A 12,797-nucleotide genomic window follows, 5' to 3' on the forward strand; every position below is an offset into this window, starting at 1 on the left:
CTGTGAGCATTTTTAAGCAGCATATTAGCGTTTCATTAATGACTTAAAATACACTATGCTGCAGTTGTAAGCAAATGGAAGTATTTATTCGTGTTCATTTCACCTTAAACTCTTCCTGTGGGTAACCGTTAAGTGGAGATTTGTGCATATCTTGTGTATGTTGGGGCGGTTCGAACACCGATTTCCCCTGTCCACAACATACTGAACTCCAAGTTGCTCCCAATAGCAGGCGATCCATGGCAGCTCTTTCGCTGTTGGTGTGTGTGTGTGTGTGTGTGTGTGTGTGTGTGTGTGTGTGTGTGTGTGTGTGTGTGTGTGTGTGTGTGTGTGTGTGTGTGTGTGTGTGTGTGTGTGTGCGCTATAATTGTGATAGCTGCTGTACATCAATAAACACTCAATGAATGCTTTGTGTCATATCTGCTTACAGCTACATTGTAGTGCTTTATAAATGGGAGGATTTAATTAAAGTGCTACCACGGTTATATGTTGTTAAATATATCATTATGTTGGTTTGTGGTGGTGCAAACTTGAAAGGGACTGCAAATACTTTACTGCTGGCATGAAAATGATGCTTGTGTTCTGATTACAGACTCATTACTGCTGAACACCGTGCAAATACCTAAATATCTATGATTCATTCTTTGTTACGCTTGACTTAAGAGTCAGATATCTTGATCTGCGCATTTCCACACAGCAGATTAATCCTAGTGTGAAGTGAAAACATTTTTTTTTTACTCTAATTACTGAGTAATTATCTAATGCAGCCTTTACACTAGGTTTGTCTTCTGGCAAATCTTCTCAACAACTATCCCATTTTTTCCCCATTAAGCTTTTAAGCCTCGGGGATATGTGATGACAAGCAGGTGAAATATTCAGTAACCCCTCACCATCGTTTTCCTTTTATTAATCCAACCCTATATAATAACATTTTCCATTGTACCTCAATAAGACCTGTCAACCTTCACACACTGGAGACATTTATCCGTGATGTTTGACTTTCATGTTTTGACTTTTGTTTCAGATGTTCAACAGGGTGAGGCACAGACACAAAGAGGCTCCAGAAAAGGTAAATTACTAATTGTGCAGACAGTTTGTGTGTGCTGCATGTGTGCGTGCGCAGATGTTATTCTGCATGTGGAATCCTGCTCAGCTTCACCAGCACCAAAATTATCAAATCCTTTTATGCTTAACAGCCCGTGTATCAATTTTCCCATTTGGGGCTCTATTCCCCTCCGAGAACGCAATTTCCCTGACCCAAAATCCCACATCTGAATATTCTCTGTGATTTATCTGAAAACTCGCTGCACTTTGGACAAGATCATGGTGGACTGAGGTTTTATTCCAACAGTAATTGCTCTCTATGGCTCAATGCCTAATACGTCATTTTGTCTCCCACACTGTGCAGTCGGTGGTGAATGTGAGGGACCCAGGGGTGTGAAGAGTGGTCTGAAGGAGCTTCGCTGTGGTCTCTAATGAGGCCTCTTATCAGACTGATGAGACTGTTATGGATGAGATGAGCCTTCCCCTCTCTCCCCTTTGTACTCTGATTACTCTATACCACCATTATTCACCTGTCGGAGACAAAAGAAGTTCAACTTCTTCAGAATGGCAACAAGTTTCAATGCCATTCTCCTGCAGAAACTCTGATATCTGTTACAATTTTTGCGGTTTAATATCAGAGTCTAGTATTAATACCACTGTTATGAGTCAGTGAAAATCGCTTCATCTTTGTTGATACTGAATATGTCCTTGTCTTGCGGCTACTGCAGATTACATCAAAGGCTCCATGTGCAGCAACAGCTCCTGTTCCCTGAATAGTGAGAATCCATATGCCACCATTAGAGACCCACCAGGGCTGGCTTGCAAGCACACAGAGAGCAGCTATGTGGAGATGAAATCCCCCTCCCACCGTGAAGTGCCCTTTGGAGGCACGGCCACCCTCCTGGGCAGTGCGAGCAGGAATGTCTATGATGTTGGTGAGTGCGTTGTTGCTCTGGTGTGTGGAGCTCAGCAGGGTCCTGCAGCTTATGGCCTCTCTGGTCATGTCCCATGCTGTGAGCCTTTACAGATGTTGTAAGCCTTGATAAGAGGAAATGAGAGCTGCCTCTCTATTGCATGCACCTCTCCTTTCTCTTTTTTCCTTCAGCCTGTGCCTGCCACTCTGTCTCCTCTGTGTTTCTTACATTCCTCTCCTACTTTTTTTTCCCCTTCCGTCTTCCCCAAACTATCACAGAGCCATCGGTGAGCGTCCTGCAGGGACCCAATGGAATGGCCACCGGCTTCTCTCAGAGCCCCTATGACCTCCCCCGCAGCAGCCACATCCCCAGCCACTATGACATACTGCCCATGCGTCACAGCCCTACGCACACACCCCCGCCACCCCCAGAAAGCCCCAGCTCCCTGCTCTAGAGGGCACACCCTCCGCTCGGCCCTGACAGCGTGTCGACATCTGGGAAACGTTCAGACAACTTTCAACCAACGGCCCTCCCTTTGTCTCCGTGTGCGTTCGATTAGATACTGAGATGTTGAGATGGAGGGACAGCCACAGCTCCTCTGGACACTGCTCTCTTGGCTCCCTCACTCGCACTCTTTCTGCGGCCCCGAAGGAGGGAGGGGAGGAAAGAGTGTCCCACACACCAGCGACCATTCACCCATTTTATTTTCTTATATAACTGATCACTCAAACTGCTGCCCTGCCTCTTTATGGACCTCCTGAAGTGGAACATAATCGTTCCGAACAGCGCTGAGAGCAGTACACATGGATTGGGCGGACGGTTTATTTACAGGGAGAGAGCTATCCTCGCGCTCATTTTTAGCCCATGATATAGGTTTACTATTCAAGAGCAGCCAAGTGTTTTTAATATACCCTAAACAGAAGGGATTTTTCTCCACAGGAAGGAAGGTATAGCAGCCTCGACCGTGTTGAAGCAGGCAAAGATTTACTGCGTGCAGACATCAGAGTTTATTCATTTTTACTGTGTGCAGCAGCTGCAGATCTTAGTACAGCCAACATGAAGAGCTTATGATCATCTTCCTGTAGTGAAGAAATGTTCTGGCAAAAGTAAAGAATACTCTATTCTAAATGTCAAACACAGAAACTTGGTTGAGAGTGAACCAAGTCAGAGAAAGCATGGATAAAAAGTAAGATATTGTAATGGTTCTTTATTCACTGTTATTTGGTAATGATCACAGGTAATACTCATTTGATCCCTGTCTGTAAGTAAAGAGCTTCTTTAAGTTTTAGTGTTAATGAGGCCCAGTGTATTTGGACATGTATTCAGGTCACCAGTGTTCATGCATTTGTTGCATTACTGAGAGTTACACACATACAGTAGGTCTAAAGTCTGGATTTTTTTTTTCCACACTAATGAAGTGATCTGAGCTTGTGTTTTTTTTTCTTGCAAATATCTTCATTTACATTTTTTAAATATTGGGTGTTAAACAAGGGATTGCTTTGACCTTTTATGTTTTGTATTTATAAAGCCAATTGCTTTATTTATTAATTTATATTAGTGATGGTGTTTTGTTATTTTTTTTTTTAAATTAGTGTGACTCTAGAGTAAAAAAAAAAAAAAGAAGCATGATCAGATAATGGATACCCACTGATGTAGATAATACACAATTTATCTTCTTGTGAGTGTCATTTTGTGAACTGTTTTTGAAGTCACTTTAAATCTTGTCTCGCTCTCTCGCTCTGTCAAATTGTAAATTAAAGATAAGATTTCATCTGATCAATTTAAGACCCACCAATACCCTTTGCAGTATTTCCAAAGGAACCATATGTAAAAAGTCCATCTCTAAAATATGTTATGTTTGTACATGGTTAATTTATTAATTGAACTGAATTTACTCATTCACTATGTGAATTCCATTTCACCCTCTGTAGAAGCAATAACATGTTGACAATCGATTCACAGACAGCGTTTCATTAGTGTTGGACATCATGCCATCTTTGACCAGTGTGGTGACAGTTGATCATACTATACGTGACTGTTTGTCCTCTGAGGAAGGTTTTTCTAGTTGCTGTCATATCAAAGCTGGTTGTTGTTTTTTGGTATATAAGTTTTGAATTAAACACCTATTCTGCCATCAGAAACATGTTTCAGTCAGGTTAATACCCTGGAAGATAGAAGATACATTTACTTAAAAGAGCAGTGTGTGTAACCCTTTACTGTCAGCTGATAGTGAGGTTTCAGATTTCAACCAACTGAACACCCCACCCTCCTCTTACAAACTGTGGAAGTGGACCCATTCCCCATGTAGATATGAGGGTCTCATTCTCATTCAAAAAAAAAAAGTGAAGAATCTTGGTTTCAGGTGTTTATGCACTAATGAAAACATACTTATGAATATTAGCTTACATTTCTGCCAATAGATCTCCTACATCCTACACACTGAACCTTTGATGAAGGATTTCAGTCTAACATAGGAAATGTTACAATTTTGACCTTCTGACCCAAGAGAGTTTTTGGGTGAGGAAAATAATGGCCACACATTATTCTTTGTAAAAATCTTCTAAATTCATAAATGGAGACGTTTTGTCAAAGTGCTCTGATGTTAAATGTGACATGCAGAGTAATTGATGATATACAACGGACACAGTACAATTCAATTCATTCAATTTAGCCACAACATTAGAGACATAGATTCTTTAATCTACCAATTTAAAAAAAAAAAAAAATTATCTTATATATATATATATATATATATACGCAGTGCCTCCCTTGCGTCATTTCTAATAACTGTAGTGCTGACAGTGTGATACTGAAAAGCAACGTTTTACCATTGTTGTCATTAGTGCAACACCTGTAATCACCCAGTAGTGATGTCACAACGTCCTGGAGTCCATCACCTGCACATCACTGCAGCAGGTTGAGATGATAAAGTGCTGGAAGTCAAGAAGACAAGACTTTCAGGGTGCATTCAGTCGCTCTTCAATTTTCCTATGTGCTGCTCTACACAAGTGTGCATTAGACAACACAGTTTGATGTTTTAACATATACATTGTTAATTCATTAAATACATTGTGTGCCATGTACATATAGAACGATTAAACACAGATTGTATTATCCATTTAATATGCACCCTATCTGTCTAGTCTGTTGCATTTATGTACGGTGTCATATGACATATATTCTTGTGTCACACACACACACACACACACACACACACACACACACACACACACACACACACACACACACACACACACACACACACACACACACACACACACACACACACACACACACACACACACACACACACACACACAGCACTACAACATTTACAAGCAGTGTGTGACAGGAATGCAGTCTTTCGCAGGCACCAGCTGATCTGCTGGGTCAGGAATCTAGTGACTTCAGCCACGAAATAAACGGCATACAATCATGAAAACATACAGCAAAAACAAGGTGCTTTCTCAGATAAATTCTCAGATATTGTGTGTCTTATTAACAGGCATTGTGGAGCTGTGGATAGTTTTCTTTACTGAAAGTAGGGATGAGTGATACCGTAGAAGAGTTCTGATTGTTCTTCAGCAGAAAGGAGGAGATTTCCTGAGCTCTACAGGTGATGGACATGCTACCCGACAAGCCCTGAGTAATTCCCCACCGAAAGGAAATGCGGCCAGTAAATCAAGGAGCTAATGGACTAAATACATCCGGGTGCTTCGGAGGGAGCCAGAACGAAAGAGAAGCATGAAAATATGAGGTCCCACTGCAGCGAGGTGAGAGAGATGTGGATTTTGTAGCTTGTTCACTATCCTCTCAACGGAAATAATTGATGTAATTTCTCAGCTCAGACAGCAACGAAACAGAGATTTAACTTGGATGACAGATTGAAAACTGGGCAGATTGTGAACAGTGAAATCCTCAAACCGTGTGAAAACTGAATGCATTGCATCCTCCTAAAGGTGCAGAATATTGCTCTTGCTCAGATGCAGGTCAAATTACTGCTGCTGGGGAGCTGGTGCTGCCTTTCAGCTGAGTCACTGTGACAGAAAAAGGATGACAGAAAAGTTTTGTTTTTGATTTTCTGAGCCTTGTTAAGTCATTCTACTGATCTGAATTACCTTTCAATGCAAAGTGCGTCATCAAATACATCATTGTGTTTGTCCCTGCTTTGCTCTATATTCTCACTGACACATCCACTTCTGTCCACATCTGCACTCCATCATTTTTAATTTAGCAGCGTCAGCTGTCTCACAAAACACATTTACATTTTACATCAAGTAAAAAACGAATCTTCACAGTAGAAAACACTCTCTATTTCCTGTGTCCCTATTCCTGTTTCCGTGAGATGTGTTGAATACTTCAGGTTAAACAGAATTAATTCATCGTCTACATACACTTACACATATACAAGAGTTGAAAAGTCTTTACGATAAAAGAAAAAAAGTAGAAATACTGCAAAGGCAAGACGAGTTGGTTGGGTCAATACCGCACAATCAGTTTTACAGCATATTTCATTTTAGTGGTAGAGTCACAATGTTTCAAGCTATTGATACACAGAAAGCAGGGATGATCACAGTAACCACTAACTCCTTCACCGTACATATGGTCATGTGAGAGTTGTATTAATATAGACTTGAAAACTGTGAACCCAGAGTAAGAACTTCTGATTCAGCATTTTGAAAACAAGACTGAGCAGACTTCATGTAAAAGAAAGTTCCTTCACCGGGCTCATACGTATGCAGAACATGGGATGACAGCTCTTGGACAATGTACACATCAAAGTAGGACTGTCTTCAGGTTGATTATTATAATTTGTTGAATATTGCAGAGCCAAAGAGGAACTGCGAGGACTCTCTCTGATTAATGCAGGCCTCAGGCATAACTTTCTCTGCTGCAGTTAGCCTGTCGGACAAAGCTGTTTTTCACAGCTGTTGTCATAGAGGTAGAGGGTATATGTCCGCATCCTCTGACAGACTGCACCAGGATGCTGACCACACCGCTGCTGGGTAACCTGTCACTTTCACTCTGGTCTGACATCGGCTGGAGCGGGCCACGCTGGTGGATTTATGTGGGCCGAGGTAAAGCGAGGTCACCATAAAACATTTGAGATGACTGACACATGACTACATCTGTTTGTAATTTCACAGTGAATTTCTGCCAGCAGCGTCACTCCTTGTATAATAGTGCATTAATTTAAATACGCAGCACCATTAGACTACACTCTGCTGTGTCTAAACCCATGGCAGAGCTCAGCTGTAGATCTTTATTGTGATCACGTCCTGCTACAGGAACCGTGAGGATCCATCAGACCAGAGCTGGATCTTTACTGAGCCATTTTTAATGCACAATCAGTATTCATCCCGGTCCGGCTGATTATTTTCACTCCCTCTGTGTCTATAACAGCTCTCAAAATCAGATCAAAATGGACACAATACACACAATAACTAAATAAGCCCTTTAACAATGTATAGATGGAGCAGAAATGATATGAACAAAAGATTTGTCTGAATCGTTCTAACTCGAGGGGTCAGGATGTGGAGGGGAGCTTTATGGGAACAATTTTTTTTAATTTTTTTTTTTTTTTTTTACATAAGTTCAAAGATGATATCAGAAAGTACTATTTTCTCTGAGACAGAATTTAAAAAAAAAAGTACTCAAGATAGCAAACATCCTAACTTTTACTGACACAACAGGAAACTAGATCTGAAATGCTTTCATTGGTATTTTGTGGCAATTTATATCCCAAAAAATACAACTCTGGTGAAGACTGAGGTGAAGTTAACTAATCATAAATTCACAGGTGTGTAGTCATCATTTTTACTTCATTGGTCAGAACTGTATGTAAAAATGTTAAATTGGTATATATATAAATTTAAATAAATTAGGCTATATTTTATAGCATCAATCCACTGAAGGATTATTCCCATTATAATATATATCTATCTTAGTATAAGAATCATATAAATATCCACTGTTGACTCTTTTTGAAGGCTTTGAGCTGTGACACCGCTGTATAGCCAAAGCCAAATTGTATCTATAATGAGTTACGACTTAATTTGGTCATTTGATCGGTCTCACTGGCATGGACTGTAGCCTTTGATTACAGTTACAGTCTCAGAGGGCTTCACGGTGCCCACATTGTGAAACTCCTCTTTCCAAATGATGTTCATTAATCCTCTTTTGTGTCTCAGGGACAGGCACTGAGCAGAAACAAAGGAAGTCGATGCCTCCAGACCCTGCAGTTCCCCCTCTGGCCACCAAGAGGCAGCCGGGCGTCCGTGAGAGGGAGGTTGAAGAAATAAAAGCAGTCATGTGGGAGTACCGAAGTTTCTCTCTTTGAAGGTGCTTTACAGATATTATTGTCTCCCGACTAAGATCGGCCAGTTGCGTATAGCTGTAATACAGTGACAGCCAATAAAATTGCAGCATTTCTCTGCTGTCCAAAGCTCTGAAACACTATCCAAGGTGCTGAACCAGGCTTAGCTGTCACCTACATTTTCACTGCACACAGGTTCAAATTCCAGTTTGGACAAATCTTAAAATACATGATCAGGAATAAACAGTTACTATGATGCTATAAATATGAATCTAACTTTGTCATTGACCTAGCTTCTGATTATAATTGGATTATAGTAGCTGAGAAATGATTTCTAATATTTTTTGATATATTTAGGTAATTAAGTAACTTAAAAGAAAATGTAAAATTGATGGAGATATGACATACACTTAGAGGCAGTGCATATAGACAAGTGGAAATATAAAAGCAAAGCAAAACTTGATTTATAGAGGCATAGTCATATCCAATTGCTGCCTTACGTAAATAAATAATATTGCAATGAAGTCAGTTTCTTACTTTACTGAAAAACAATCACCTAAAGACTACCACACCTGTGGAGCATATTGCAATTGTACAAGCTGATGATGACAGCGATGAAGAAGTTCCAGAGAAAAGATCCTGGCAAACACCTGTAGAGCTGCCATGTTTCTTTGTGAATCTAAGAAGAGGGATTAGTCCTCTGCTGCTTGCTCACCTGTTTCCCAGATGAAGAGATTTTTAGGGAACTTTGTCCTGATCAAGAGTCTAAGGGAGATGCTGTTTGTGACTTGCGAGACTCTTTGTGAGCTATTTGGCATCAAATTCGTCCTCTAGTCTGTCCGGGATTGAATTAATTGTAGTTTCAGTGCTCCAAAGTTGGATGTCTGTGTTTTCTCCAGTTAACTGCAGTGATCATGACTCAGCTGTGCGTCCTCTGTGTCGGAGCTGTTGGTCTTGGTGTTCAGTAGTCCCAGACCGGGCCTCCCGGGGCAGTACCAGCTTGGCCCCAGACGGTACCAGCCCTGATACAGCCCCCTCCAACTCAGACAGCCCAGCGCACCCCCCAGCAGCTGGGTGGGGAACTGAGGAAAGTAAGCTAAGAGACAGAGGAGCAGAAAGACCCAGAGCCCGAGCAAAAGGACACAGAACAGGAAGAGGATCCTCAGGGGGGCATCTGAGATGCCCCCGAGTTTCAGATAAGGCCCGAACACGGCCATTTCCTCTGCCAGCAGCAGGCAGCAGAGACAGAGGAGGAAGACGTCTTCTGAGACTTCGTACCCCCTCCACAGCATCCCAGCTCGGAGGCACTCCCACTTGCTCTCCCCCTCTCGCAGCACCAGCAGAGGCTGGTCGCTGGAGACGTCCAGGCCGTCGCGTAAAGGCTCGTAGCAGCTTCCTGTAGCATTCTCCAGGAGGTCCAGCAGTCTGCAGAAACCCAACCACAGTCCACCGGCCACCCCGAGCCTGGAGAGGTGGCGGAGGGAGAGAGAGAGGGAACGACGGATGGAGAAGGAGAGGAGGAAGACGAAGGAGCCCACGAAGATGCAGGTCCAGCCCCAACCGGAGCGCAGGAACATCCTGGAAGAAGGAGAGGCGACATGAGAGCAGAGTTTTACGAAGAGGAGGAGGACTTGGCCTTCAGTGGAGAGAAATGTGTCAACCTGCTGAGAAGCTGCAGACTTCAACACACTCAGTGACACTTTCCAAATGTTTGCAGACCTCCTCCTCCTTTGATGTACTAAAGACTTCCTGTGTGTTGAAACTGAGCCTCATCTATCTGCAGTGTAATCCAGAACTCGACGCAAAGTTCAGGAAGACCAAATGAAAATCAGAATCACTCTTATTTTTCCAAAAGCTTTCCAGGATGTTGAAGAGGACCGTTTGCCTTTTTGGAAGCTTGTATCTTTATGAAAAAATGTCATTAAATGAAGTAAAAGTAGAGTTCAGACTCATTGATGTCCATCGTCAAACCCACGGATTTCAGCTGCCGCCTCCCTCTGAGCTGATGTGGGTCGGCTGTCTGAGAAGAAGCGCTCAACGGTGCCGGACAGCAAGAAACACCGAGAATGACTGGAAATAGTTCATGTTGAGAAGAATTTCTTTCAATACCTGAAGCAGCCTCGTTGGTAATTTAATCAGGTCACTTGAGTTTGAGCTGTTGAGCTCAAAACAACATGCATGTTTTAGAGTCTTTCAGCTCATTGTTTTGGTTTTATGGCCAAAGAATGTTTGTGTATTGATATTTTCATGCTGTTATTTGATCCGTGAAGTGTTAACTCACTGCTAAAGATGGCGGATGTTTCTCTCAGGAGTATGTGGAGACGAAAACGAAGCTAAAAGGAATATTTGACCAACATTCATCAGGTGAACAGAAATCCATCCATTCATCCTGTTCAGGATCTAACTACAGCTACAGCTCACTGAGTCACCATGACGACAGAAATATAACAGATTACTGTTCATGTTGTTCAGTGTCTGCTGAACATGCAAACAGACATCTGTTTGTTTGTTTATTCATCATATCAACCTAATTGGATAATAATGCGTTGATAAAGTTAAGTTCTACTTTAAGTTTATGAACAAAACCTCCAACAAGTCATTTTGTCTGATGATGAGCTGTGCAGCACCAGTAGAGGAGGATTCATTCATAGTTTAGATGATGAACTGCTAACATATTGTACCAGGCATGAGTACTGAGCACGGAGCAGCAGGTGGTCGAGGGGAGTTTGAACATGGTTGATGTGGAGCTGTTTGCAGGAGAGGCTGATAACTGTAGAAAATACATTATGTGATGAAAGAGGCATTATAGGAAATAGATGACAATGACCATTTAACACAGATTCATAATGAACTTTAATTCAGCTTTTAACAAATCTAATAATCAAAATGCTTGTCTGTGTTCCAATAATTTATTTTATCACATTTTTGTTAGTTCTTCTTTGAATAAAAGAAAACTGGATCTACTGTGTCACTGAACGACCCAACAGAATCACAGGTAGACAAGCGTAAACTGGAAGTGGTCTCACCTGTAGAGGAAGTGGCTTCTCTTGGCGAAGACACTGTGCTGGGAGACCCAGAGGTTCAGCCCTGGGCCGAACATCAGCGCCGCCGACAGCAGCAGGTGGAAGTGGTGACGGAACACGGAGTTCCCCAGGAACCGGGCCGCCAGGTCGGTCAGGACCACCAGAACCGTGTTGAGGAACATCTGGGCCTGGGACCAGAACTCTGACTGGATCTGAACTGATGTCTGAAAGTCACCTGCTGCTGGTTCTGAATGCGGCCGTGTGTTTTGTGCAGATGATCCACTTCAGACCCAAAAGCATCCAGTGGTTGACGTGAGACGGCGGTAACCCTCTGTAGAAGCACCGAACACACCTGAACTCTGAGCGGGTCCAGCAGCTTCTCCCCCCGGTGGTTCTGGCTGTGGAGGGACCGAGACGTCCAACAGTCGCAGCTTCAGAAGACTCCTTGAAGTGTCTCCGTTGTAACTGCAGCTGCTCTCCTCTCCAACACTCACACATAAAACAAGCGTGTTGTCGCCCTGTCACGTGTCTGCGGGCCCTGAAGGTGTCACATTGCTGCGACTGCGGTTACTGAATGTCGGACCGGTTCCTCGGCGTTCATGTGGACGTGGCAGAGTTTCTGACTCAATAAACCTCAACGCGACGCAGAGTTTAGGGGCTGAGAGTTCACCGAGCTCCCGCCCACAGGAGCCGCCAATTAAAAGTGTCATCGATTACATGTAATGTGTCACATTATGTGTGTTTGTGTGAGTGTTCATGTGTATTAATAGTAGTAACCTTTGTACTGTATCTGGGCTGGGACTCAGCTGTCGCAGCGTCTGTCTCTGTCAATCAGAGGCAACACACACACACACACACACACATACATTTAGTGACCTTTCTCTCCTGCTCTGATATCTTGTGTTTCATTTATTTCTTCATCCACCTGAACAGACCAACACAGTTCTGTCCACCAACCATGTCGTCACCTTAAGATCCTCCTGCAACAAGTTCAGTCGTACAGTTCATCTGCAACATACATCATGTCAACAAACGAATTTGATGCTATTAAGATATTAAAAGTTTCCAGATATATTGGACCAATAAGATCTGACTCAGTCAGTACTAAACTTTATTTCTCTCTTTCAAAGGTCCTGGCTGTCTTTGTAGGTGACGTATGAATAGAAACAAGCAGTCGTCAACTGTCAAGCCTTGTAGACTTTCAATTTGTCCAGGAATAAATAGCAAATGAATCCCTAAAAGTTAAAAAAAAAATTTGGATAAACCATTTATTTGCTTTCATGCTGAGTCAGATTAAAACACACCACTAATGTCTCTTCGCCAAGTGAAGTGTGAAACGATCAGCAAGCAGGCTAACAAACAGGAAACAGTTTAAACAAAATCCATTCACTGTTCACCTGATAACTTGTCATTTTGTCTAATGGGTTAAAAACAAAAAGTAAAACCGGCCCTACGAATGCAGATCCAGTAACATAATGAAGACGTGTGTTTGTAGAGCTTGAT

At 42.4% G+C, this 12,797-nt stretch overlaps 2 protein-coding genes across 9 annotated transcripts in view; one reads left to right on the plus strand and one right to left on the minus strand.

Moving 5' to 3' along the window:
- megf11 (multiple EGF-like-domains 11) overlaps positions 1–4,096 on the plus strand; it is a 70,172-nt gene extending 66,076 nt beyond the window's left edge. For 6 of the 8 annotated variants that reach the window (XM_069708314.1, XM_069708315.1, XM_069708318.1 and 3 more), the window contains 3 exons: positions 1,022–1,066; positions 1,770–1,976; positions 2,234–4,096. In XM_069708314.1, coding sequence (XP_069564415.1) covers positions 1,022–1,066; positions 1,770–1,976; positions 2,234–2,409 — 428 coding nt within the window. In that variant the 3' untranslated portion in view covers positions 2,410–4,096. Of the gene's footprint in view, positions 1–1,021; positions 1,067–1,405; positions 1,703–1,769; positions 1,977–2,233 lie in introns of those variants that run through there. The other 2 variants (XM_069708320.1, XM_069708321.1) reach the window with 2 other exon arrangements.
- A 4,239-nt stretch (positions 4,097–8,335) lies between these two features.
- On the minus strand, positions 8,336–11,919 carry LOC138626454 (fat storage-inducing transmembrane protein 1-like). Its single transcript, XM_069708103.1, has 2 exons — positions 11,298–11,919; positions 8,336–9,849 (listed from the first exon to the last, which is right to left on the minus strand). The coding sequence occupies exons 1-2, from the start codon at positions 11,474–11,476 to the stop codon at positions 9,171–9,173; spliced, it is 858 nt and encodes a 285-aa protein (XP_069564204.1). The 5' UTR covers positions 11,477–11,919; the 3' UTR covers positions 8,336–9,170.
- Between the last annotated feature and the right edge of the window lie 878 nt (positions 11,920–12,797).

The sequence above is a fragment of the Brachyistius frenatus genome, unplaced genomic scaffold (assembly GCF_029030835.1).
Source record: "Brachyistius frenatus isolate BFR_SWC_R1_liver_20210118 unplaced genomic scaffold, ASM2903083v1 Contig_74, whole genome shotgun sequence".
Classification (NCBI taxonomy): Eukaryota; Metazoa; Chordata; class Actinopteri; family Embiotocidae; genus Brachyistius; species Brachyistius frenatus.

Excerpts from the sequence above, each read along its gene's own strand:
- LOC138626454 (XM_069708103.1), bottom strand. The coding sequence starts at position 11,476 with ATGTTCCTCAACACGGTTCTGGTGGTCCTGACCGACCTGGCGGCCCGG. Across the intron at positions 9,850-11,297 it reads AGAAGCCACTTCCTCTACAG|GATGTTCCTGCGCTCCGGTT; the intron begins GTGAGACCACTT and ends TCCTTCTTCCAG.